This window comes from Pseudophryne corroboree, chromosome 3 (genome assembly GCF_028390025.1).
Source record: "Pseudophryne corroboree isolate aPseCor3 chromosome 3, aPseCor3.hap2, whole genome shotgun sequence".
Classification (NCBI taxonomy): Eukaryota; Metazoa; Chordata; class Amphibia; order Anura; family Myobatrachidae; genus Pseudophryne; species Pseudophryne corroboree.
This window is the reverse complement of record NC_086446.1, coordinates 737,079,523-737,107,493: the sequence shown is the minus strand read 5'-3', so window position 1 is coordinate 737,107,493 and position 27,971 is coordinate 737,079,523. Positions and strand designations below refer to the sequence as shown.

General features: G+C 46.1%; 1 protein-coding gene across 1 annotated transcript in view; it reads right to left on the bottom strand.

Annotated features, from left to right (window-relative positions):
- Positions 1-27,971, bottom strand: part of ADAM12 (ADAM metallopeptidase domain 12) — a 925,560-nt gene that overhangs the window by 93,194 nt on the left and 804,395 nt on the right. Inside the window, exons 15-16 of the mRNA XM_063962227.1 lie at positions 14,431-14,539; positions 14,142-14,340 (exon numbers count right to left, since the gene is read on the bottom strand). Coding sequence (XP_063818297.1) covers positions 14,142-14,340; positions 14,431-14,539 — 308 coding nt within the window. The remainder of the gene's footprint in view (positions 1-14,141; positions 14,341-14,430; positions 14,540-27,971) is intronic.

Sequence of the window (27,971 nt, the reverse complement as noted above, 5' to 3'; positions counted from 1 at the left end):
TACAGAGGGGGTCAGTCTGGGCGCAGAGCTATATAGCTGTGCATACAATTAGGGAGCACATACAGTATGGCTGACTTGTGTTCCACTCTGCATCTACTGCAACAGTAAATACTGTACTTGCAATCATATCATAGCAGAACCTGAGTAAGGCCAGTGATGGTCATGTAGTTGTCTATACACATAGATAACCTAGTGGGGGTTTTCCTGTTTTGATTATGTGCATATGTACTCTGTAATTGGGCGCTGCGGAACCCTTGTGGCGCCATATAAATAAAGGATAATAATAATAATAATAAATGGACCTGGTCTCTGCAACAGTGATAGCGCTGTATGGTAATGCAGCAGGAGGCTGTATAGCGCTGTATGGTAATGCAGTCACAATGCATACCTGCATTGTGACCCGAGCTGCATCATAGGACGCAGGCATCAGATCACTCGCTATCGGGCGGCTTGTGGCACCCATGGGGACGTGCAAACCGCCCATTGCACAGGCCAGGAAATCTCCGTGCAACCACTGAGATCCCTGGCCTCTCCCCTCCCCCTAAACAGCGGTGACACGCCTCCATTTTGGGAAACAAACTGCCGTCCTGCTTCATACAGCGCAGAACCCAGTCGCACACGCGCATAACGGATCCTGCGTATGCGCAAAGCACTGAACATCAGTATTTCGCGCATGATGTTGCAGATTCTTTGGGATCTAAGTGGCCATCAGAGTTAGGCTGCAATTAGAGTTAGGACCAGGCTGCAATTAGGGACAGAGCTAGGCTGCAATAAGGGTAGCACCTCTCATTATGTTTGAAATTAGGGTGTGCAGTCTAGCCCCCCCCCCCCCATATGCAGTAAGGGTTAGGCTGCAATCACGGTTAGGTTAAATAGGAGTGCCGACATCCTGGCCATCGACATTCAGATTATCAACATAATGAACAGCCAACATTTAGACCATGTGGACCCTATCACACTCCTGTTATACTTACCTTCTGTTCCCGGTCCTCTTCTGTCCCAGCATCGTGGCTGTAGCGCCCACATACATGCTGGCGTTCTCAGTAGAAACTGGGGAACACCCTGCGCACAGTAGGTATGACATGCAGGACTGCCAAGAGAAATCCTGGGCCCTGGTACAACAACTCTCTGGGCCTCCCCCCCACCTCCCCCTGGAGGGTGTGTGACCATAGCATGCAGGGGGTATGGCCAAACCTCTTTGGAGGCGTGTCTAGCACATGTGCAGCACCCACTCACAGTAACATGGCATGCCTCCCAGCCAGGGTAGTAGAGAGCTTGGCTGTACCCAGGTACTTTTCAGGGGGAATGGCCTAATCAAAGGAGGTGTGGGCCTGGGCCCCCCAATGGGCCCCTCCATCAGACCTGGGCCAAGGTCATTTGTACCCTCTCCCCCCCTCTCTCGGCACCACTGATGACATGCATGCACGTTCTGCAGCTGCAATTACTGGAGGTCATCATGCAAACGTGATGATCTCATTTTATTTGATTACACTGAGGAAGCCGCCGTAGCCGGAGGGTAGGCGGAGAAACGCGTTTGGAGACTCGGGAGATCACTGTGGATACTCTGTACCTCATTGCGCCACTGTCTTGTGGCTTGCTGAAGCACTTTCACCAGCGCACGCTGTGCAAAGGAGAGCGGAGAGTAGAGGTATTTGCCGGGACAAGTATCACACTATACAGCGGCTGCTGTGGCTGATTGAAGCACTATAATAACCGAAGCTGTACCCAGGAGAGAGAATCTCACATTGGAGAGCGTTGCACATCTTTCTAATACCATTATTCCTTGTTGGAGCGGCTGCCATGCCTACAGCAATCTGAGGAGAGGTATAATATTGAGTATACAGTGCACGGTACTCTGGGTGGAATCTGGGACTCTTGGAGTATAAATAATCAATCTGTGGTTTTATCCACACTAACAGCCGAAATATTAACTAAAATCAATCAATCTTCAATCCTTCACTAATTAACCGCTTTGTGGTTTAAAGCCATATTAACAGCTGAATTACTAATCATTCTATAGATACTAACAAATAGATTGATTGATATACATGGACGGTAATTAGTATAAAGGAGTTCCATCTGTGGTATTAATTATACTAACCCATAACAAGTGTCTGGATTGGAATATATGGACTTTGTTCATTATAAAAGAGGAGACTTGATTGTTATATATTTTCCTTGATTGATAGTAAAACAGCTGACTACAAACTATCAGCTGCACCGTTCATTACACGTTCAGTGTTTTAATTAATTAGTTTGCTATGATAAATGGACACTATCTATAGATTATAGGAATAATTCTTATAATTGTTATTATAATATATATATTGTATTTGGTTGAGATCGTGTTTGTTAGTGTCCAAATAGATTAGCTTTTTTTGACCACTGTGTTATATTGATTCTAGGATTAAGAACTCCCATTAAAGGGACTAAGAGTCTGGTAACGCAGGTGGTTAGAAAGGTTGATTTAGTGTGGAAACATTCAGTGTTGACATGGTATAGTTTTTAAATAATTCTTAATAGATTAATATTAGTACCGGCCGGCACTATAGTCTAATATTTGTATTGTATAAATTGTATGTTGTATTCTTTTTTATATATACAGAAAAGTAAACTAAAAGGATTTTATACAAAGTGAATAGCGCTGTCTCATTTCTTTTGATTTTGTTCTTTATATCTTTGGGTGAACTGGGATCAGTCCCCCGAGACTAGCTGCTTTCACCTTGTAAGGTGACAGCGCCAGGTGTATTATCTTTTTAGTACGTTCTGCAGCTGCAATTACTGGAGGTCATCATGCAAACGTGATGATCTCATTTTTATCAGAGCCCAATTTCATAACAGATAATGGAACGCGAGAATCGCATTGGCGAACCAAAAAAATATGGACACTGACATAATCATTGATAATGTACATAGGGGGTCATTCCGACCCGTTCGCACACAGCGTTTTGTCGCTGCAGTGCGAACGGGTCCGGAATGCACATGCGTGGCGGCCGCACTGCGCATGCGCATCGTTGCCCTGTGACTCGTTATGTCGCGGAGAATGAAGAAAGTGGTCGCAGAGACGACCGCAAGAAGATTAACAGAAAGAAGGCGTTCCTGGGCGTCACCGGACCGTTGCCTGCCGTTTTCGGGGAGTGGTGAAGAAAACGCAGGCGTGTCCAGGAGAACGGAGGGCGGATGTCTGACGTCAAAGCCGGCCCCAGCATCGCAGAGATCGTCGCACAGGGTAAGTATGTCCAGGGCTGGTCTTGTTCTGCTGGAAATTTTTTTAGCTTAGCAGGGCTGCACAAGTGATCGCAGCCCTGCTAAGCTAAAATACACTCCCCCATAGGCGTGGACTGGTTGATCGCAGCAGCAGCGAAAAGTTGCTGGCTGCGATCAACTCGGAATGACCACTATAGAACATTAGTACCGAGAATTACACCCAACGAATGAAAATAAGAAGCAGTGGTGGTCATTCCGAGTTGTTCGCTCGGTAATTTTCTTCGCATCGCAGCGATTTACCGCTAACTGCGCATGCGCAATGTTTGCACTGCGACTGAGCCAAGTAAATTTGCTAAGCAGTTAGGTATTTTACTCACGGCATTACTAGGTTTTTTCTTCGTTCTGGTGTTCGTAATGTGATTGACAGGAAGTGGGTGTTTCTGGGCGGAAAATGGCCGTTTTATGGGAGTGTTTGAAAAAACGCTACCGTTTCTGGGAAAAATGCGGGAGTGGCTGGAGAAACGGAGGAGTGTCTGGGCGAACGCTGGGTGTGTTTGTGACGTCAAACCAGGAACGACAAGCACTGAACTGATCGCACTGGCAGAGTAAGTCTCGAGCTACTCAGAAACTGCACAGAGAAGTCTTTTCGCAATATTGCGAATCTTTCGTTCGCATTTTTGATAAGCTAAGATTCACTCCCAGTAGGCGGCGGCTTAGCGTGTGCAATGCTGCTAAAAGCAGCTTGCGAGCGAACAACTCGGAATGAGGGCCTGTGTCTTTTTATATACGTACAGAATTATAACAGATACTGGGAATTAGAAGAGTGATCTATAACAAGGGAGATAATTACACCCAGCATCCAAGAGAAGCAGGGCTGAGCACTCACCAGTTGTAGCGGGTCACCAGTCGTCAGTCAGCAAATCCTTAAACTCACCCAACCGATATTAAATAAATGAATTTAACAACACGTAAAGTGTCTAATAAAATATAAAGGACATTCATTGTTTTTGTTAACAAATTGTATTATTTGAAGTCAAAAATTGTTTTATGGTTCGTTAAATTAATTTTTGAGAGCCCGTATAAATATACACTTGCAAAAAAAAAAAAAAAAAAAAAAGATAATGATGTTCTTTGAACTGAGCAATTAACAACTGCCTGGAAACCGAGCTTTGCGCAGTCTGGAAATAATACGCGAGCCAATATATTTAGAAATGAAACACAATTACACAGGATCTTATCATGATAGGGAGTTTAGTCTATGCTGCTGATCAAGATTAGGGTTGTAAGGCACAATTAGCAGGAAGGCTCATTATCTTGGGGGCCGGGTCGGACAGGTTTAATCAGAGGGCACAAAGGTATACCTCAATGGGGATATTAAATCTGAGATGATTAGAAAGAGATAAGCAATGGGATTATGTCATATTAAAATGAGATAGGAGGGCGACCTGAACAAATGAAAACAACAAACGCCAGCCGGGTGAGTCTGTTAGATCTCAATAACAGAGAACATCGCGGGCTATAAACGGCCGCAATAATAATTAGCGGCAGACAAGTAAAAATGGCCTCGCCCGTCAACAGTAATTTATTACTAAAGATGTTCCTCTGAACGAGGAAATAAAACGTTTAAGTCAGGCTGCAATATCAGTGAAAGAAAGAGGCCTGCTTGTGCTGCTTGTGCGTGTAAGAGTTTTATCTGATTGTAACGTCATCTGTCTTCTGAATTTTAATAGCACAAAGGAACATTAATGGGTCTATTTATTAATGGACCCAGGCGGTGAAGCTATTTGCTGGGTTTATTCTGCAGTACTGTAGGTGCCCCTTCCCAATTCTCAATGCTGTCGCACTCTTAAGGGTGTGTGTGTGTGGTGGTGGAGGGGGGGGGGGGTACAGACGTAGCCTAATTTAGAAGCAATCTGACCAGATTGCTTAGAAATTAAGCACGGATCTCTCCGTGTGTATGCCCCATAGCGATAGCAATGCGTGGCCCTGCGCGTCGCTATCCACGGTACTAGATTGGTCAAATCTAGTCAGAGCGTTCTCCCTGTCCCCGCCCCTTCCCCCTCGCTCAGCACACATCTCTGGGAAATCTCCCCTTGTGTACCGGCCTTTAGCTGGCATTAGCTGGGATGACCCACAAAAAGTGTCTTTATTTGCTTAAATAAATACACTGCTCAAAAAAATAAAGGGAACACTAAAATAACACATCCTAGATCTGAATGAATGAAATATTCTTATTAAATACTTTGTTCTTTACATAGTTGAATGTGCTGACAACAAAATCACACAAACATTATCAATGGAAATCAAATTTATTAACCCATGGAGGTCTGGATTTGGAGTCACACTCAAAACTAAAGTGGAAAAACACACTACAGGCTGATCCAACTTTGATGTAATGTCCTTAAAACAAGTCAAAATGAGGCTCAGTAGTGTGTGTGGCCTCCACGTGCCTGTATGACCTCCCTACAACCCACACAAGTGGCTCAGGTAGTGCAGCTCATCCAGGATGGCACATCAATGCGAGCTGTGGCAAGAAGGTTTGCTGTGTCTGTCAGCGTAGTGTCCAGAGCATGGAGGTGCTACCAGGAGACAGGCCAGTACATCAGGAGATGTGGAGGAAGTCATAGGAGGGCAACAACCCAGCAGCAGGACCGCTACCTCCGCCTTTGTGCAAGGAGGAACAGGAGGAGCACTGCCAGAGCCCTGCAAAATGACCTCCAGCAAGCCACAAATGTGCATGTGTCTACTCAAACGATCAGAAACAGACTCCATGAGGGTGGTATGAGGGCCCGACGTCCACAGGTGGGGTTTGTGCTTACAGCCCAACACCGTGCAGGACGTTTGGCATTTGCCAGAGAACAGCAAGATTTGCAAATTCGCCACTGGCGCCCTGTGCTCTTCACAGATGAAAGCAGGTTCTCACTTTACACATGTGACAGATGTGACAGAGTCTGGAGATGCCAAGGAGAACGTTCTGCTGCCTGCAACATCCTCCAACATGACCGGTTTGGCAGTGGGTCAGTAATGGTGTGGGGTGGCATTTCTTTGGGGGGACGCACAGCCCTCCATGTGCTCGCCAGAGGTAGCCTGACTGCCATTAGGTACCGAGATGAGATCCTCAGACCCCTTGTGAGACCATATGCTGGTGCGGTTGGCCCTGGGTTCCTCCTAATGCAAGACAATGCTAGACCTCATGTGGCTGGAGTGTGTCAGCAGTTCCTGCAAGACGAAGGCATTGATGCTATGGACTGGCCCGCCCGTTCCCCAGACCTGAATCCAAATGAGCACATCTGGTACATCATGTCTCGCTCCATCCACCAACGCCACGTTGCACCACAGACTGTCCAGGAGTTGGCGGATGCTTTAGTCCAAGTCTGGGAGGAGATCCCTCAGGAGACCATCCGCCACCTCATCAGGAGCATGCCCAGGCGTTGTAGGGAGGTCATACAGGCACGTGGAGGCCACAAACACTACTGAGCCTCATTTTGACTTGTTTTAAGGACATTACATCAAAGTTGGATCAGCCTGTAGTGTGTTTTTCCACTTTAATTTTGAGTGTGACTCCAAATCCAGACCTCCATGGGTTAATAAATTTGATTTCCATTGATCATTTTTGTGTGATTTTGTTGTCAGCACATTCAACTATGTAAAGAACAAAGTATTTAATAAGAATATTTCATTCATTCAGATCTAGGATGTGTTATTTTAGTGTTCCCTGCATTTTTTTTGAGCAGTGTATATATATATATATATATATATATATATATATATATATATATATATACTCTGTTTTCTATTCATTTTTTTCCATTTACATACTGTATGGTCACTCAAATTCATCCAGAATTACCACAATCAGCCAAACTCACAGAGAAGCTGAGCGTCACTTCGCTGCCAAAAACAATAGTATGGGGACCTAAATTCATCAAGCTCTGAAAATACAACATTTTTGGAACTTGACAGCTGGAGCCTATGTGAGTACGGGGTCTGTGTGGGTGCCTGGCTGGGGAAGGAATAGAGGATACTCACCTCCGTTCTCCTCCAGCGGGCGGTGTCTCGCGGCGGGCTTCGGCGCGGCAGCAGGGTTCCGAAACGGAGGGACTTGCATCCACCAGGATTCAAGTCCCTCCAATCAGGTTGCGGCATTTTGAATGGTGCGCCAAGCGCGAGCTAAATGGGCCTCGCAGATTGGCGGCCAATGAGGAATGCCTGTGGCGAGCCAATCAGGGCTCGCCGCATCATAGCTCCGCCCCCTCCCAGCGTCTTATAATAGACGCTGCGGACCGGGAGAGCTCAGTCGGGCACCGGACGCTGAAGCAAGAAGCTGAGAAGAAGGAAGAAGCAGCGGCGGAGGAAGAAGCCCAGTAGCGGAAGAAGACTGGCGGAGAGTGCTGCAGCGTGTTGGCAGAAAAAGAGCCTCTCCCATCGGGTCTGGTAGGCGCACTACTGTTATATAAATACCTCCCTAGACCACCGGGTCGCCTGAACTAGGCCTGTGGGCATAAACAGGCAATAGGCTTGAGGGCTAGCTAGGAGTACTGGGGCCCTTTTATTTATAGTGATCTTGGTGTTAGGCCAAGATCACTGGTGATCCAGTACGCGGGCGCTAGGCCCGGGGGTAAATACAGGCACTAGGACTGTGCTCACATTAGGGGGCGACTGGCCCTAGTCACACTTCGTTGGCCCCATTAGGCAGGCCTAAAGGTCTGTGCTGCATTATAAGGGTGCTCTGGGCAATAGGCCCAGACTACCCCAATCTGCCCATTGTCAGGGTGGGCAATAGGCCCAAATAATTTCTCTCCTGCCTGGTCAGGAATATTCAGGGGTAATTGGTCCACATAGAACGTGTATTTGCATATGGACTAAAACAGGCTCTGGCTACTTCGGCGTGCTCCTCAACGTCTCATCCTGTCGCCGGTGATTAATTGGAGCGTGGAGGAGCGGTCCAGTTCCACACGTTTACGTAATCCCAAAGTGAACGGCAGTTCACTTTTGGCTCCAGGGTTCTCTAGGACCCCAGAGTTCGTATTAATTTATTCCGTAAACAGGGCCGGCTGGTTCTGTCCGCAGAGAGTAGTAGTACGTAAAATATTCTAATACTTTATTGCTCTACTCCAGTCACTGTATGCTTCTGTTTCCTGTTTTTATTCATTGTATTGTGAATGTTATTGTTACACGGTCTCATAATTATCAGTAGATAGCTAGGACCAGTTTTTGTTACATATTAGTTACTGTCTTTTTGTTATCGGCTAGCCTCGTGTTATAGTTTGGGGTGCAGGAAAGCCAGTTAGGCCCCATAGAGTTAGGGTAGTTTGAGGTTAGCCTAGGTATGCTGTTTTGACCAACAGGAGCTGGAGAACACCACCACAAAGTGACAAGAATCAAGGAGTGCAAGTGTGTCCCTTGAGCGCCGGTTCAGTGGACCTTGCTCAGCCATGCAAGATCCAGATACACCTAAGCGTGTGAGCGCTATATAGGTGAGAGTTGGGTGGCCGAGGCCTTGTGCCTGTGATGATTTTCACCTAACTGGTGAAACCCGCAGCCACCAGTGAGTGCCCACGGCATACCTCCATAGGTTAGCGTAAGAATAGCTTAAGCTTTCACGGCTCAATTTCTTTCCCTATAGTCGCCATTACGTGTTTCCATCCTCCCTGAGGTGAACCAGCAATTGCTGTCCCGGCTCACGTGGACCGGTGAGTACCGCCTATGGGCGTACTCCTTACGCACCTTCACACCTACATCATCTTCAAATGGTGTTCATTACCGGATACCTGCTCCTTCTTATGGGAAGGTGTTCCAGATTGTTAAAAAGGACCATTTTGGATCCCTCTCCACCTGTTGGCTCCCTCCATTGGACATCAGGATCTTCGTACATTCTGAGACATAGCCCTGGGTGGGACAGCACAAGTATGACCTTTCAGGCCAATGTACGTAACCAAATATATTACTGGCTTACACTATAGTTATCAATATTTATCATGTCACTCCCACAATCTGGTTCCTTTCAGCACTGGATGAACCGGTCATCCACATTCATTAGTGTCTGTGCCGTGTATCTCTTATTAGAGAGTCTAGAACTTATTGTTTCAATCACTGGAAATGCAGCACAGATATGGAATAGATACTTCAATCACTGGTGTAGTGGAGAATTGTAAGAAATAACACCTCAGATTAGCCTAAAAGCCACTTATATTAATATTTGTAATGTGTAACAAGGGAGAGATTGTTTTGGATCTGGAAAGTAAATGATTACTCCCTCCTAGAGACATTTACTAAAAGGAGAACATTGGGGGTAATGTATTAAAAACGTCCTAACGGACGTTATGTGTCCAGGGGCGTATCACCACATTATCGTGGTGATACGCCCGCAGCCGCCACCACAATGTATGATCAAGGCCCCCGCCGATGTGTGAGTGCGTTATCCTACCTGTCCTGCGGTAGCGCAGCTTCCACATCGGCTCGGCGCCGAAATCTGTGCGCATGCGCCCTTCTTCCTGTGTGTACCGCCGGAGGCCCCCGACGCATGCGCAGTAGAGCTGTGTGGACCAGCAGAAGAATGTCCACGTTAAATAAAGTTTATTTAAAAAAAAACAAAAAAAAACAAAGCCACTGCACATTTTGACCACATCGCCTGCCTGGGGGAGGCGTTCTGGACCGGCGGCTTAAGGAGACGAAAAGGGACAGCAGAGGCAATCATACATTGCCTCTGCTCTTCGTCTCCTGTCCAGTACTGCGGGGAAGCGGTAAGTGGCGGGGGCGCGCGGCGGCCAGGGCATACGGCGTTAACACGCCGCTCATACATATGGGTGCAGCGCAAAATGCTGCCTCTTAAGGTGCGCTGTGGTCAGCAGTAACCACAGCGCACTTTCACACATCTGGCCCATTGTACTTTAATGTGAATGCAACCTTTTTTTTTTGTCAAGGTTCATGGATTTTCTGGCACAGATGCAGAGGTGCAGAATATTACCTTATCTGGAAGGAGCTGAGCTACTAGGAATGTAGAACAACTGTTTCCTCACTATAAAAAGACTTGAATTTGATGACTAGTCAGAGGTGTCAAAAACCCATCCTGGTCCCAAACCTTATAATAGGATACATTCTGCACTTACACTTTTTGCCATTTGTGGGAAAGTGCATTTGAACTGAAGACACGCTTTCACCAACGTAATACAAATACAGCCAAGTAGCTCTGCACAGCCGTTCAGCTGCAGCACTCCGCCTGCAAGCATGAAAAGACAACCATCAGGCCCACAACTAACATCTATGCCGGGAAACCATCTGAATCTCTGCCATCGATGGTAAATTAATCGACCATGGGTGGGTGACATTCGATAATTTCTAACCATTGATTGTCAATGGCCTTCCCTAGTTCTAGGGAGGAATGTGAGTGTACCAGACTTGAGAGTACAGTAGTCCTGTGAGGGAAGAACTGAGTGGAACACTCTTGTTATTTAGCCTGTAAGAAGCCTCAGGAAGCTGCTGACAAGTGCAGCCAGCATACTGCAGCAGCCAATAACAAGTGAGATGGCGGGAAGCTGTGGAGCCCGAGAACTGAAATGCAGGAGACACCAGAGGTAAAGGCAGCCATTTTGAAAAGTTAGATCAGCCTGAATGAGGAGGGCAGAGAACACCACTCCATACAAAGCAAAAGAACACAGCAGAGAGCCAGACAGGAGCTAAGAGGAGCTGGAGAGACAGAGACAAGTTCCTCTGGGACTTATGGTGCCACAGAAGAGATCAAGTTATCAAAACTGCTAAGACCTGTAGTGCTACACCCAGTCTCAGTAAAGTTACCACAGATAGCTTACAAGCATTAGTATTCCAGTGAGTTCCTCACAGTCATCCCAGCTTCCCTGAATTGGAGGGGGCATGGCGTACTGGTTTGGTGAGACATTCTCATACCCACCAGTCCTATCTGGTGTGAGAGACAGCGCTGCAACACATGTTTTATGGGCTTCAACTGTGCACCCCAAGGCCCCTAAGTGGCCATCATTCAAGCTATCTGTGGCGGTTATTAATCTGCAAGAGTGTCCTGAATAATTAGTTAGGAGTCACATTCCATGTGGAGTACACAGTGTGATAGAGCTATAGATTGTTTATTATTGAAGCACAACTGCTAAAACATTAATAGGTCAGTAGGAATACTGCAGAATTGATTAATCCATATATGTTATTTAGATGGTACTGTAAGTCAACGTTTAGTATTAAGAGTAATTTAAGTTATTGTGATAGTGTTTATTGAAAATAACTCTACATGTCCCACGCATATTTGTTAGTTACTGTATACCTGGCTGTATTATACTTTGTTTCAAGAGAAACCCTGCAAGTACAGGTATCTCCTTAAGTAAAATATCCAATTCTATTCATTCTTTGGGGTCATTAGCTTCAAAGTAAAATTGTTTTTCAAAACACTGGTTGTGCATTTGTGTCTAGGTGTGGGAATCCTTGCCTCTCTGCTGTGGTGTGGAAGGAGGGAAAAGAAAAAGTGCTACCAAAGAGAACAGCTGGAGCACAAAGCCAATCCCTGATGACATGATACAAACAGCTAGCACAAGGCACTGTGAAAATCCATTGTAACATCATTAATATATTTATTCGGGGTACCATAATCCCAGCTGGGGACACTGCAATTCTCTTTTCACCCTAACCCATTTTTATGTGGGTTTTCTTGATAAATGGAGGATGCAAAAGATAGGCCAGCTATGGGGTCTTAATTAGACCTCTATTTATGTTACTAAGCAGCTAATTTTATAATGTTATGGCAATAAAGTTAACTAATATGAGGGTGGTCAGGTAACAAGAACTCTCAAGTGTGCAATGTTCTCTATTTCAGTCAAATGTCCTGCCAGGCCCGAGCAGGTAGACCTCTGCTTCCCATCACGGCCATCAGACTGCACCTCATGTCAGTCATACTGTCCCAACAGCAGATGTAAGATGGCGAGGCTGGTGGAAACAAGGCCACACATTGAGACATGTAGAGTGAAAAGATTTGTGAATCTAAAGAGCACATCAGCAGCTGACATTCATGGACAACTTGTTGAGATGTATGGCCAAGCACGTCCACTACAGATGACAATTTGTCACACATTCTGAATCAGGAGGACAGACGCATTCGAGTGGTTTTGCTGATGAACTGAACATCTCAGTCTCAACCAATAGTGAAGTTCACCAAGCCATCATGTCCTGGCTTCAGGTGCTTGACACTGATTTCTTCTATGCCGGGAGAGATGCCTTGGTGTACCGGTGGAACAAATGCTTAGACAAGTATGGGGACTATGTGGATAAATAATATGTACCAAGGCCATTTAATTACACCTATATGTACGAGTTGAATACATTTTACGCAATGAGAGGTCTTGTTACCTTATTTATTGAACCACCCTCGTATTAGCCTAGACCACACCAAAATATAACCAGTCCAGTCATAGTCCTGATGTCCTCCCAGCCTTGCGATCAAAGACATACAGTACATCAGGCTGCACCAAGCAGTATTCCACGAGAGAAATTTAAGATTTCAAATAAATGCTGGTGGTCATAATGTGGAAGTTGATTGGACTTTGTAGTGGTGTTTTTACCAGGATGTAGTTATGTGACCAGCGGTCTCCTTACACAATACCGCCACCTACATCCCGAACCCTCACTATCCCGACCGTCGACAAGCCGACCAACAGGGACTATTCCCACTCGTGGGTGTCCACGGCAACCATAGAGTGGAAATAGAACCTATGGCAAGCGCAGCGAGCCTACAAGGGGCTTTGTTGCGCTCACCCGCCCCGCTGGCCATCTAACAGCCGGGATCCCGACGTCGGTATTGTGACCGGCGATCTCCTGAACGCCGGTCACACATACCCAACCTGTTTTTACCGTTTACACATAATTTCTGGAATATCTGCAAGAATGGAGAATGTAGGCTCTTAATCACTAGCCTGCGGGTTGCAATTCCTGCGAATCAGCCCGTCTTTTGAAAGTGGCAATCATTAAAAAGGGGAAACCAACCTGGTTTTGCCTTTTAAATTATTGTGGCTTTTAAACTTTGGGCTAACTCGCCGGAATCGTGGTTGTGCCTCGCAGGCAATTAAATAAAGGCTGTAGGCAAAGACTGATTTTAGAGTGCTCCCGAGAAATGGGAAGTGATGTGAAATGTGATTGGTGATCCTTAAGGGTAAAAAAGAGAAAGTGGTGTATTTTTTTATTTGTAAATGATCCTTATTTCTCTATCTCAGATGCTTCCACACTGTCCTAGTACAATGAGTTGTCCTCACTCATCAGCTCACAGTCTATACCCTCCATCAGGACTGCCATGAGAAATTGTGGGGCCCGGGACACTATGTTACTATGTAGTGGTTGTAGGGCAGAGGGTGAAAGGTTGAGGCAGTGGGTGAGGGGCAGAGGCATTGCGGAAGGCACTGGTGCAATGCACTGCCACTAGTTCCACCAGGCACGGGCCCCCTCTCTGTCTGGGCCTGGGACTCCAGTCCCGGCATTCCCCCCCTGGTGGCAGCCCTGCCCTTCATCACACACGCCATCGATAGTGTCTTGCTGTCCGGCTTCCTCACAGGCGATAGCACCAGTATCTGTTGGAGAACCTGGGTCAACCAGATGGCAGCTAATAGCTCAGTCCCTGGGGTAGTGGTAAGCAGGTGCATGATTCCAATTGTGGGTTTATAAATAATAAAAAAGTGGGTATGGGTTGTTGGGTCACCCAACTTAGGTCGACACCAAAAACAGTAAAAAAAAAAAAACCTCATGTCGACCTTTTGACCTGTCGACCTAGTACATGTCGTCCTAACGTTCATGTCGACCTAATGGCATTGTCGATCTTCAGGGTCGACCTAAGTTGTGTCGACGTAATGACCGTAACCCAAAAAAGTATGAGTGCACCAGCTATGATAATAAAAGTTATGATAAATGCCCCCTGTACCCAGGACACTCACTTTTCCATGTCCACATTTTGTGCCAGCTAGAACGAGCCCTGGGTCTGGCATATCATCGCCCAGATACACATGGGTGCCGCGACACAGGATTTTGCCTCCTTCTTGCAGGGGTATGTTGGTTTCTATGGAGACAGCATTGGTGCCAATCACAGGCCGGCTTGCGCCACCTTGGCACTGAATTTTCCCACACTTGGCGTCTCTAGAAACAGAAGCAGAACACTTAGAAAATCACTGAGACGTAGAATCAACCCATAATCTTCTGTAAGCACAAACGTAAAGCCTCACCTACCTGCTCTCACACTTCATAAAGGAGCCAGCGGAGTCCTTCCCGCAGTTTCCATAGGGATCTCCCGCAGAGTTTACTCTCTCAAAGCAAATACCTGGGGCGGGTTTCGCACCTGAAATACCAGCACATTAGCCAAATGTTAGTTAACGCTTTCGGACACTGTGTTGTTGAGATCCACGGATGGTGAGTAGAACTACTGCAAATTTTAAGAGATGAAAGATCCAGCAAAGGTTTAATTAGTAAAGATAATGAACATGCAGCTAGTAAAGTGAGCTTGCAATGCATCCGCATTGTTACACTGCAATAAAGTGTCCTTACAGATTGATTTATACAAAAGGGACAGATTGGGTTTTAAAGGTTCAGTAACATTCAGTAGCTATTTTTATTATCTGGATAATGGGGGTTTATTCAGGTTTGTTAGCAAACCAAAAAAGCACACTAATGGACAAAACCGTTGGGGTAATTCTGAGTTGATCGCAGCAGGATTTTTGTTAGCAGTTGGGCAAAACTATGGCCCTCATTCCGAGTTGTTCGCTTGTTGCCGAGTTTCGCTATATTGCGATTAGTCGCTTACTGCGCATGTGCAAGGTTCGCAGAGCGCATGTGCTTAGTTATTTTACACAAAAGTTGGGTATTTTACTCACGGCATAACAAGGATTTTTCATTGTTCTGTTGATCGGAGTGTGATTGACAGGAAGTGGGTGTTTCTGGGCGGAAACTGGCCGTTTTATGGGTGTGTGCGGAAAAACGCTACAGTTTCTGGGAAAAACGCGGGAGTGGCTGGAGAAACGGGGGAGTGTCTGGGCGAACGCTGGGTGTGTTTGTGACGTCAAACCAGGAACGAAACTGACTGAACTGATCGCAGTGGCAGAGTAAGTCCCGAGCTACTCAGAAACTGCAAAGAAATTTCTATTCGCAATTATGCAAATCTTTCGTTCGCAATTCTGCACAGCTAAGATTCACTCCCAGTAGGCGGCGGCTTAGCGTGTGCAATGCTGCTAAAAGCAGCTAGCGAGCGAACAACTCAGAATGAGGGCCCATGTGCACTGCAGGGGGGGCCAGATATAACATTTGCAGAGTTAGATTTGGGTAGGTTATTTTGTTTCTGTGCAGGGTAAATACTGGCTGCTTTATTTTTACACTGCAATTTAGATTTCAGTTTGAACACATCCCACCCAAATCTAACTCTCTCTGCACATATTATATCTGCCCCACGTACAGTCGCTTTAAATGTGTATATATATATAAGGTGAAACCAATATATTATATAGACTCATTAGATGCAAAGTGAGATATTTCAAGCCTTTATGTGTTATAATTTTGATCACTTTGGTCTACAGCTTAAGATAACCCCAAATACACAATCTCAGAAAATTAGAAAGAATATTACATAAAATCAATAGAAAAAGTATTTTAAATACAGAAATGTCGGCCCTCTGAAAAGTATAATCATGCATATGTACTCAGTACTTGGTTTGGGCCCCTGCTGCATGAATTACTGCCTCAGTGCGGCGTGGCATGGATTCTATCAGCCTGTGGCACTGCTGAGGTGTTATGGAAGACCAGGATGCTTCAATAGCGGCCTTCAGCTCTCCTGCATGTTCGGTCTCATCTCTCTCATCTTTCTTTTGGCAATGCCTTATAGATTCTCTATGGGGTTCAGGTCAGGCGAGTTTGCTGGCCAATCCAGCACAGTTATCCCACAGTCATTGAACCAGGTTTTAGCAGTGTGCGCAAGTACAAAGTCCTGCTGAAAAATGAAGTCGGGGCTTGGCCTGGAGGCTGATCTGGCAGGCAGCATTTCACATGAGCTCCCAGGGACCTGGGAGTTCTTGTTGCTTTATTCAGCTTCCCCACGCCAGTCACCGGTATTACTTGCCCTGCCCTGCTGTATTACCCTGCTGGGAACGTGGTGAGCCAGTGCTGCGGTATCGGGGAGCCAGTCTCCTGGCTCCCGCGGATTGCGGCCTACTCACTGCCCTGAGCCGGGGCCTCAATTAGTGGACGTCCCCCCGCTGTGCTGCGAACTCCCCCGGGGGGGCAAGGTCCGGCCCACCTTGGACTCACCCCTTCCCGCACCGCTGACGAGTGGTAGAGACAACTTGGGACCCGGCCGGAACCGGGCGGGGAGCTCCGGAGTCCCGGCGGTGGCCATCTTTGATTGCAGATACGGAGGGAGAGGCGGCGGAAGTCCGGCGGAGGTGCCCCTCTGCATTCAGGTGACCCTCTCACGCCGTCCCAGCCCGCTTGGAGCGCTCTCCCCCTCTCCCCTCCTTCCGCCCTAACTACTGGTGTGCGCATTTTCCCGATACGGGCGGACCGCCTGGTTGGCTGCGCCCCCCCCCCCTGGACAGGTTTGGTGGTCCTCTGGGGTGACGCTCCCGTGTTCCTGGGAGCTCCCCCTGACTCCCCGTTACTTACATCACACCCCGCACAGCCTCTCCCTGCCCCCTGTGGCGAGATCTACCTGGACAGGGGCCTCCCAGCTGCGGCCCTTAGCTACATATAGAGCAGCACCCTGTTTCCCCGGGCTGTGATAAGGCCCCACGTGGGACTGTGCAGGCAGGATTTGCTTGTCGCCCACCCTTGCTCCCAGCTGCCGGGTCCCTCCTCCTTTATAGAGGCCTCCTGCCTCCTTTATTTTCCCCCATCCGCTGATTGGCGTGCTGTCCCCTCTCGGGGCTCCTTGCAATTTTGTTGCAAACTGCCAATGTTGCTGCTCCATGCGGTGATGCTCCGCTCTGAGCTCCTGTTCTCTACTATTTTACTTGGAGCCATCTGATGGCCACCTGAGACCGGGCCGCGCAGAGTGACCGCTCCCCAGGAGCTATGCTGTTGTATGTATCTTACTGATCCTGACACATCCTGAGCTAATTGCAAACATCCTCCTAGTTGTCCCTCCCCGGAGTATGGGGCGTACCTCGAAATCCTCTAGACGGAGCAACAACAATCAACCTCAAAAAGTCACGAGGTCTCAAATGGACCTGAGGCATTTCCTTCATCCTACGACCTCCCCACAGATGGAAAACCGTTCCTCTGCCCGTCCTCCGACATCTCCTTCTGCTTCCTCGATCTCGAATCCGGCTGACGATATGGCTGACTCTGCGTCAGCGGGCGGCTGTGATCTCTGGGAAATCCTGACCTTCATGAGGTCCCCCTTTCTACCTAGCAAGACCTTCAAGATACTATTAGGTCTGAGCTTGCCTCCATTAAAGGCGAAATCTCAAATCTGTATGATCGCTTGGTGACTCTGGAAGAGGATCGGGAGGCTGACGTTTCATGTATGTCCTTGTTGAGAGACTCCATCCTTGCTCAATCCAAGGAAATCCGTGCCTTGCAGTCCAGAATGACGGATATCGATAACAGGGGTCCGTGGTCTCCCGGAGGACGTCCCCCAATCCGGATTAGTGGACGCTCTGACCAAGATATTTTACGAACTCTTGAATAAGGACTCAGACGTTATCACTTTTGATAGAGCCCACAGAGCCCTCAGGCCGAGAGGCCTCTCCACTGACCGACCCCGTGACGTTATTTGCCGGCTCCATTATTTCGCCCAGAAAGAGGAAATTATGTCCAAAGCCCGTCAATTGGACGGTATCGACTTCAATGGCTCTGAAATAATCCTCTATCAAGAACTTTCCTGCTACACGCTCCAGCAACGGAAATCCTTGAAACCCCTAACGGACGAATTACGAAAGCATCAGCTGCGTTATTGTTGGGGTTTCCCTTTTAACCTTCAAGCCTGTTCCTCTGGGAAATGGTACGCCCTGTCTTCCCACGCGGACCTCTCCTCGTTCTGCTCTTCACTGGGTCTACCTCCGCTGGTCATTCCGGACTGGGAGTTTCCCCTCCCTGATGTTCCTCTCCCTAAACGAGCTCCTGGCTCACAGCCATGGCACGAGGTTCGGGGCGCCAAGAAAAGAGCCCAGTCGACTGCTTCTCCCTCCAAGACTGACTTGCTGTGAAGGACCCTCCTGCATGACTTTGTTGTCCCTGCTTCCTTTACATTTTTAGGGTCTCATGCTGCTAACGCAGTGTTGGAGGGTGTTTTTTCCTTTTTGAAGAGTTTTCACATACGCCTTGTGTTAACTTTCTAGCTGCTAACGGATGTTTTTGATAATTGTTTGTTTGCTTATGCTGGCCGGTGGGTGGTGAGGGTTGTGGATTTTCTGCTGCCCTTGTCACCCACCGGCTATTCCTCTTATTGCAGGATTTTTCTTTTCTTTTTGTGTCAGTTTCAGACATGTTTTTCACTGTGGTTCCTGTTGCAGTTCACTCCCGCTCCCCCCCATTACACCCGCCTTTGGCTACATACTGATAGGGAGGCTGACGGTGTGACGGTTCAGTCTCTCTTCTGCGGGTCTTTTGCTGATGTTAATACATTGTTCTTGTATTTCTTCCTTCTTTGTCTCTTTTTCCATGCTTGCTCTTTCTTCTTCTCCCCCCCCCCCCCTCTTTCCGTCCACTTTCAGATTTATGGGAATTCGTTCTATTTCACCCCACCATGAGTTCCCTGGGGAAGATTAAAGTGCTGTCCCTCACTGCACATGGTCTCAACATGCCAGAGAAGAGATCTAGCCTTCTACGCCTACTGAGATCTGAAAGAGCAGATGTTGCACTAGTGCAGGAGACCCATTTTAAGGTTGGAATTCGTAACCCTACTCTTACGAATCGCTACTTCTCCACAACACACTATAGCAACACCCCATGCAGCAAATCCAAGGGAGTGGTTATTGTCTTCTCCAGGGATTTGCGCGTTTTTGAGGTTTTCGTACACAAGGTGGTACCGGGTAGGCTCCTCCTCTTGACTTGTACAATCTTTGAGCAAATGTTCACTTTTGCTGTGATTTATGCCCCGAACCAGGCCCAATTGTCTTTCTTCAATTCCCATCTCCCGAGGTTAGAATCTCTATTCCAGGGTGTCACTGTTCTGGGTGGGGACTTCAACTGGACATTAGACCCCAGCATTGACATGTCATCCCAAATCTCTAGATTTATTGCATCCAAATATCGCTGTGTCAAACGCCTACTCCACACGCAACAGTTAGCTGACTCTTGGAGGACCCTTAACCCCTCAGGACGTGACTACTCCTTTTATTCACGCCCTCACTGGGTTTACTCCCGTATTGACTACTTGTTCCTTAGCCGTAGATATCTCCCGCTTCTCATAGATGCCACCATTGGCTCTATCACATGGTCGGACCACGCCCCTGTCACTTTGACTTTAGACCTCCCTCACGGTCCCCTCAAACAATGGACCTGGAGACTTAACGAGTCTCTTCTTTACGATGCACTTTGTAAGGATGCCTTAGATAAGGCTCTAGACGATTATATTGCCACAAATGTTACCGATGATGTCTCCCACCTAACTGTGTGGGAAGCACATAAATGTGTACTCTGCGGCAAATTGATACAACTAGGCACTTATAAAAAGAAACAAAGGCAGTCCCTGATCTCTGGTCTTCTACTTAAGATCCATGCCCTCGAGACCTCTCACAAGGTATCATTGTCGGATGAGACCCTTGTGGAATTGTCGGAAGGCTGCTCACGGACTCCTCTCTGATAATATAATCCATTCCATCCGTAAATGTAAATATTATCAGTGGGGCAATAAACCTGGCTGAGTCCTGGCTCATGCGCTGCGTGCCCAACACTCGGCTTCGTTCATTAGCTCAGTGAAGGACGACAGAGGAATCCCCAAATTCAAATCACCTGAGATTGGGACTTGCTTTGCACGATCAATCTAGAGAATGCTCCCTCAGATGCAGACCCTCACCTTTCACTTCAAAAAATAAGAGACTATCTGAAGTTCATAGACTATCCCGTTCTCCCGCCCTCGAAGCTTGGTTTGCTAGAAGCCCCTTTCACTGCCCAAGAACTAGATCAGGCCATTTCCTCTATGCCGTCTGGAAAAAGCCCTGGCCCTGACGGATTCACTATCGCATATTACAAGGTGTTTAAGGATAAGTTGATCCCACTACTCCTTTGAGCGTTTATCTCAATTGCATCAGGTTCTCATTTCTCCCGTGATTCTCTGGAGGCCCATGTTTCGGTGATACCGAAGCAGGGCAAAGACCGTTCGGTCTGCTCCAGCTACAGACCCATTTCCCTCCTAAATGCGGATCTCAAACTCTATGCAAAGATTTTGGCAAATAGATTAAGTGCGCTGGTCCCTCTCTTAGTTCACAATGACCAGGTAGGATTTGTTGTCGGCCGAGCGGCTAAAGACAACACAACCAAAATCCTCAACCTCATCCATCTAGCATCCCATGGTTCTACCCCTACTATGTTACTCTCTACCGATGCCGAAAAGGCATTTGATAGGGTCAGTTGGAAATTTATGAAATCACTTTTGGAGCATATAGGCTTAGGTCCCAATGCACTTGCTTGGATACTGGCCCTTTATGACTCTCCGACGGCAAAGGTACGCGTAAATGGCACCTTATCTGACCTATTTACCATAATCAACGGCACTAGGCAAGGTTGCCCATTATTTCCATTGATCTTTGTGCTATGTATTGAAGCGCTGGCTAGAGCTATCCGAGCTAACCACGCCATCAGGGGTTTTACCGTGGGAGACGGTGAATATAAGTTGGCCCTATTTGCCGACGACCTCTTAGTCATGGTATCCCATCCCACTGACTCCCTACCGCACCTAACGAAGGAACTTGACCTCTTTGGACAGCTTTCTAATTTCAAAATTAATTATTCTAAATCCAGCGCTCTTAATATCTCCACCCCTGCAGAATCCGTCACGGCCCTTAAACGTTCTTTCCCTTTCTTATGGCAATCGTCTCACTTAACTTACCTTGGTGTTAAGCTGTCCGCTAACGAGTCCCAGTTGTTCCTGTTGAATTATTTACCTCTTCTACAAACAACAATTCGGAATGACTACTCTAGATGGAATATGAAATATCTTTCTTGGTTTGGGAGGATAAATATAGTCAAGATGAACACCTTCCCTAGGTTATTGTATGTAATGCAGGACCTCCCGATCCGCATCCCAGAGTCCTGGTTCCGATCTATTTCACTTTTGATCCAGCAGTTTGTTTGGCAGAGGAAGAGGCCCAGGCTTAAACGTTCCCAATTGACTAAATCAATTGAGAATGGCGGCCTTCAACTTCCTGATATAAAAGGTCATCACCATGCCATTTTTTGAGTAGAATTATAGACTGGACAAGAAACCGCAAACTTAAACAATGGGTGGAGCTGGAGGGCCTGTACGTGCAGCAGTTTCCGGAGCTATTCCCCTGGCTCCCCTCCTCCCCAAAATTGCTCCTCCCCCATCCCACTATAACTCCCACGCTAACCGCCTGGAAATCACTAAGGGAACTTCCTTATATCTCTTCCAAATTCAGCCCCTTGACCTCCTATCTGGTCAACCCTGGTTTTGCTCCGGGTGTTAACACAGCCCACTTTTCATGTTGGGCTGTGGCGGGACTGTTCAGGGTCGGTCAGATGGTATCATCGACTGGAGTCAAACAATTCTCAGATTTGAGGGAGAGGTGGGACGTCCCCCAACAGGACTTTTGGAAATTCCTACAAATATGACACTTCTTGGTGACTGGCTCTAGACTTCGGAGCGCCGCTAGAGAACTGACTTTATTTGAGAAACGCTGTGTTGCTGTCCTTGACCCAACCCATGCCATATCCACTATATACAAAATTGCTTGCCATTCCCAACCTATCGCTACTCCATCCTTCGCTGTGGCTTGGGAGAGGGAATTGGGCATTTCCTTGTCGCCGAGGGACTGGGAATTTTTTTTTCTTGAAAACCCACACGAGATCTGTGTGTGTCCAGGACAGGGAGACTCAATATAAAGTAGTGACACGGTGGTACAGACATCCCTCCCTCCTCCATGCCATGTATCCGTCCTCGTCAGCCCACTGCTGGCACTGCTCTTCCCCATCTGGCACCCTCCTACATATTTGGTGGACATGCCCCCTGATCCAACCCTTTTGGTGGGAGGTTATGCACATCTCCCAGGTTATTCTTAAGACTCAAATCCCGCAGGACCCAGCATTCTGGCTTATTAATCACTCCAATATTCTAGTGTCTCGACACAAACATTCCCTGCTGCGACATTTCAGTAACGCGGCGCGTTCTGTAATCCCGGCCATGTGGAGGTCCCACCTCCCTCCCACGAGTCGTACATGGTTCACTAAACTAGATTACTTCATGAGAATGGAGGAGCTGTTCCTCTCATCGATAGGCAAATCTCGTGAATTTAATTCCACGTGGTCCCCCTGGCTAGAATACATGGCTTCCCAGGCCTACATGGCTACTCTCTTGAATAGTAGTTAGTTTCCCTATCTCTCTGTTTCACATTGCTTTTTAAGTGGTCCCTATTACTTCTCTTGCCCCTCCTTCTTTTACTTTCTCTCTTTTTCTTCCTTCCTACTGCTTCTAGCTTCTATCTCTGAGGCCTATCGGCTTTCTGGTTTTTGCTTTTCCTTTTTTTTAGCTTTTATGTTTCACATGTTTGAAAACACCTTTTATTGCCGATGTGCATTGCAGCCCTTACGCAGACATAGTAAGATTCCCCTGCGATATTTCATTAGAGTATCTCTTGCTCCTCGGATGTTCCGCTCTAAATACCTGCACACTGGGTATACAGTGCCTTTGATGGTTTCTCTCTGTTCTGCTGGTTTGCTACCTCTTCATCAGGCATTTGTACAATCAGATTTGTGTGTAGTAGCTTTACTTGTATATGGTGTTTCTACATTTGTAATTATATTTCTGTCTTTCTTTCTTTGTTCATGTCTTTTAAAATATTTAATAAAAACTGATTATACAAAAAAAGAAAAAAAAAAAAAGAAAAATGAAGTCAGCATCTCCATAAAGCTTGTCTGCTGAAGGAAGCATGAAGTGCTCTAAAATGTCCTGGTAGACGGCTGCTTTGACTCTGGACTTAATAAAGCATAGTGGACCAACACCAGCAGATGACATGGCTCCCCAAATCAACACAGACTGTGGAAACTTCACACTGGACTTCAAGCATCTTGCATTGTGTGCCTCTCCATTCTTCCTCCATACTCTGGGACCTTGGTTTCCAAATGAGATGCAAAATTTGATCTCAACAGAAAAAAGGACCTTAGACCACTGAGCAACAGACCAGTTCTTTTTTTCTTGTCAGGAAAAGGCCATTCAAAAGTGTGGAGGAGCTTCACAAGGAGTGAACTGAGGCTGGAGTTAGTACATCAGGAGCCACCACACACAGACGGATCCTGGACATGGGCTTCAAATGTCGTATTCCTCTTGTCAAGCTGCTCCTGAACAACAAACAACGTCAGAAGCGTCTTACCTGGGCTAAAGAAAAAAGAGAATCTATGGGGCATTGCCAAGAGAAAGATGAGAGACAAGAGACCGAACAATGCAGAAGAGCTGAAGGCTGCTATTGAAGCATCCTGGTCTTCCATAACACCTCAGCAGTGCTACAGGCTGATAGAATCCATGCCATGCTGCATTGAGGCAGTAATTCATGCAAAAGGGGCCCAAACCAAGTACTGAGTACATATGCATGATTATACTTTTCAGGGGGCTGACATTTCTGTATTTAAAATTCTTTTTTTATTGATTTTATGTAATATTCTAAATTTCTGAGATTTTGGTTTTGGGGTTTTCTTAAATTGTAAGCCACAATCATCAAAATTATAACCAATAAAGGTTTGAAATATCTCACTTTGCATGTAATATTAGTTTCACCTTTTAAGTTGAATTACTGAAATAAATGAACTTTTGCACGATATTCTAATTTTCTGAGTTTCACCTGTAGGTGTGATGTCACTGTGTAGCCCTGCTATGTAATGTAGGTGTGATGTCACTGTGAAGTCCTGATGTGTAATGTAAGTGTGATGTGGGTATGTACCCCTGCTGTGTAATGTAGGTGTGATGTCACTGTGTAGCCCTGCTATGTAATGTAGGTGTGATGTCACTGTGAAGTCCTGATGTATAATGTAAGTGTGATGTGGGTATGTACCCCTGCTGTGTAATGTAGGTGTGATGTCACTGTGTAGTCCTGCTATGTAATGTAGGTGTGATGTCACTGTGAAGTCCTGATGTATAATGTAAGTGTGATGTGGGTATGTACCCCTGCTGTGTAATGTAGGTGTGATGTCACTGTGTAGTCCTGCTATGTAATGTAGGTGTGATGTCACTGTGAAGTCCTGATGTATAATGTAAGTGTGATGTGGGTATGTACCCCTGCTGTGTAATGTAGGTGTGATGTCACTGTGTAGTCCTGCTATGTAATGTAGGTGTGATGTCACTGTGAAGTCCTGATGTATAATGTAAGTGTGATGTGGGTATGTACCCCTGCTGTGTAATGTAGGTGTGATGTCACTGTGTAGTCCTGCTATGTAATGTAGGTGTGATGTCACTGTGAAGTCCTGATGTATAATGTAAGTGTGATGTGGGTATGTACCCCTGCTGTGTAATGTAGCTGTGATGTCGCAGTCGGTGTGCAGCCTTGATGTGTAATGTACAGTAGGTGTGATGTCAGTGTGTAGTCTTGCTGTGTAATGTATAGGTGTGGTGTCGGTGTGTAATGCTGCTTGTTGCGTAATGTAGCTGTGATATAATTGTGTAGCCTTGTTGTGTAATGTATCTGTGATATAATTGTGTAGCCTTGTTGTGTAATTTAGCTGTTATGGTGTGTAGCTGTGTAATGTAGCTGTGATGTCAGTGTGTAGCCAGTACTGCACTTTGTACTTTAGTTTTCACCTGCCAGCGCAGGACACCTTTCTGTATGACAATAGATATATGCCCATAAGTGCCCAATTGCGAGCTATAATCTCCTTGAAACGACTATTTCAAAAGTAGGCGAGTATGGAATCAGGCAGACAAACAATGGTAGTTGCTCGAGTATGGAATCAGGCCATATACAGTATACCTTATAGGCATGCATAACAACATACTGTAACAGAAACACTTTGTTGTCAGGAAAAGTTTAAATCTTTCTAAAGATGTTACGCTGGATTTAAAAAACAAAAACAAAACAGTCTTTTAAATACCGTGCAGTATAATAAACCACAGGCAGCTATTATAAAACTACTCGGGCATCGAAATAAAGCGACTATCTTCAGGAAAGCTGAAATGCTAAATTAATTTGGTGCCGAGAAGTAATTCCTCATTGTGTTTTTGCTTTCTGTGAGGAAAGTCTCTTGTAGACCGATAATAAAATCAATGGCAGGCAAGCGAGACACATCCATATCAGTCTAGTTATAATACCAGGAGAGACACAGAAAATGCCTAAATGTGTCGGATACGTAGGTCGGCGGGTGGTAAATGTGTCTATGTCTACCTATGTATTAGCTGTAAGATGCATTGTATCTAGCTATAAAGTCTTTGAAAGTTTGGAAAATATTTCCCTAAAACGCAAAGAGAATAAAGGGCTGATTCTGAGTTAGAATCACGGATTTTGCATCCATCCCGCTCCGGGGCTCCCACCTTTGGGAAAAGCTCTCTCAGTGACAAAGTTACTGTAAGTTTACTTTACAATTTACATTTGAATATCACAGTGCAAAAGAAATTGTTCTTTATATCTCTGTTGTTGTAATCACACCAAAATATATCATAGGATTGGCAAAATTGCACAGGAAAAGATGGAGGTAAGAAGAGGATCTATGCCCGCTTAGGTGAGGATCTATGCCCGCTTAGGTGAGGATCTATGCCCGCTTAGGTGCCCAACAAATTTCCATGAGCATAAATTGTTGTTATTATCATTACTTACAAGACAGCAAGGTGTATATTTACTAAAGTTCGATTTTGACTTTTTTGGTGATTTGAAGACGATTTTGCAATGCAGAGATTTACTAAAAGCAAAATTAAACGCAAAATCGAACTTACTGTAAAACCAAATCTCAATCAAAATCAAATATCGGCATAAAATCTGTACTTTTATATAGATGAATATAGGATCCCCTGATTTACTAACATTCCACTTGAAAATTGAACACAAAATCGAACTACAAATCCCGGAAACAATAGACTAATAGCAGACAGGCGATTTTAGTTACTAGACGACATTCTATTGCCTCAACCTTCAATATAATGCCTATAAAAGTAGGGATGATGGACGTTATGCCGATGTTTTTGCAATTGAGCGATTATAGGTAAATTGCGCATGCATATACTGTGCACTGCATATGCGCTAAAGTTTATTAGCAATGACGCTTGCATCGCTTACCTTTGCTCGTGACTGTTGACAGGGGGAATGTTGGAAACGCAGGTGTGGTTTGGACGTTTTTAGGGCGTGTCGGTGTGTGTGTCTGCAAATTTGTACTCAAGCAGGGTGCCTCCGATGTTGTTCAGGCTGCCATGCTGCATGGCCTGGGAGTGTGTATGCTGTTGATGTGCCTTTACGATTGTTCCGCTGGGCGTCTCTGTACTATTTAGGGCTGCTGAATCAGCCCCGATATTAGTAATACTGTAAGGCTGTATATGACAGGTCCAGATAACATGATTTTAGATGTTTTTATCAATTTTAAAAGAAATCAAGAAACACCTGAGGATTTGTGCACAACTCCAATAAAAATGGACACAAACATGTGGTTTACTGTGGCTGTAGGAATCATCGGCCTCATTCGGAGATAGATGCAGTCCACATCACTCTTCCGTCTTTGGATCCCCCGCCACCAAACATGAGCAGGTATCCCACCCTCGGAGGTGTACACAATCCAGATTTAGGGGAACCACTGCAGCTTCTTGCATGTGATAAGTTTTGTCCAATAGAAATACATAGGGAAGTGTTTGTTCTATGGGGGGTCATCCTGAGTTGATCGCTCGCTAGCAACTTTTTGCAGCGCTGCGATCAGCTAGTCGCCGCCTAGGGGGGAGTGTATTTTCGCTTTGCAAGTGTGTGAACGCTTTTGCAGCCGACGGCACAAAAAAGATTTTTGCAGTCTCTGAGTAGCTCTGGACTTACTCAGCCGCTGCGACCACTTCAGTCTTTTTGGTACCGGAATTGACGTCAGACACCCGCCTTGCAAACGCTTGGACACGCCTGCGTTTTTCCAAACACTCCCAGAAAACGGTCAGTTGACAACCACAAACGCCCTCTTTCTGTCAATCACCTTGCGATCGGCTGCGTGTATGGATTCGTCGTTAAATCCATTGCTCAGCACCGATCCTCTTTGTACCCGTACAACGCACCAGCGCATTACGGTGCCTACAGATGCACAGTTTTTCCGAGATTTAACCTGATCGCAGCGCTGCAAAAAGTTGCTAGCGAGTGATCAACTCTGAATGACCCCTATATTGTTAAGTTTTACATTCTTTTCTAGAAGTGATTTTATGTTCGATTTTGAAATGGACATCCAAAACTGAACAAGAAACCACCAGTCAAAATCGACACATATCGAATTCGATTTTGAAATTGATTTCCAAATCGAATGTTAGTAAATGATCGATTTGGACAGTAAAAGAGAATGTCGATTTGATTCTATTCAGTCGATTTAAATCCACCTAGAATCGAACATTCGGAAATATACCCCCAAATAAATTGCCTCTAGTAAATGCCCTGAAACGACAGTTTCTGCAAGAA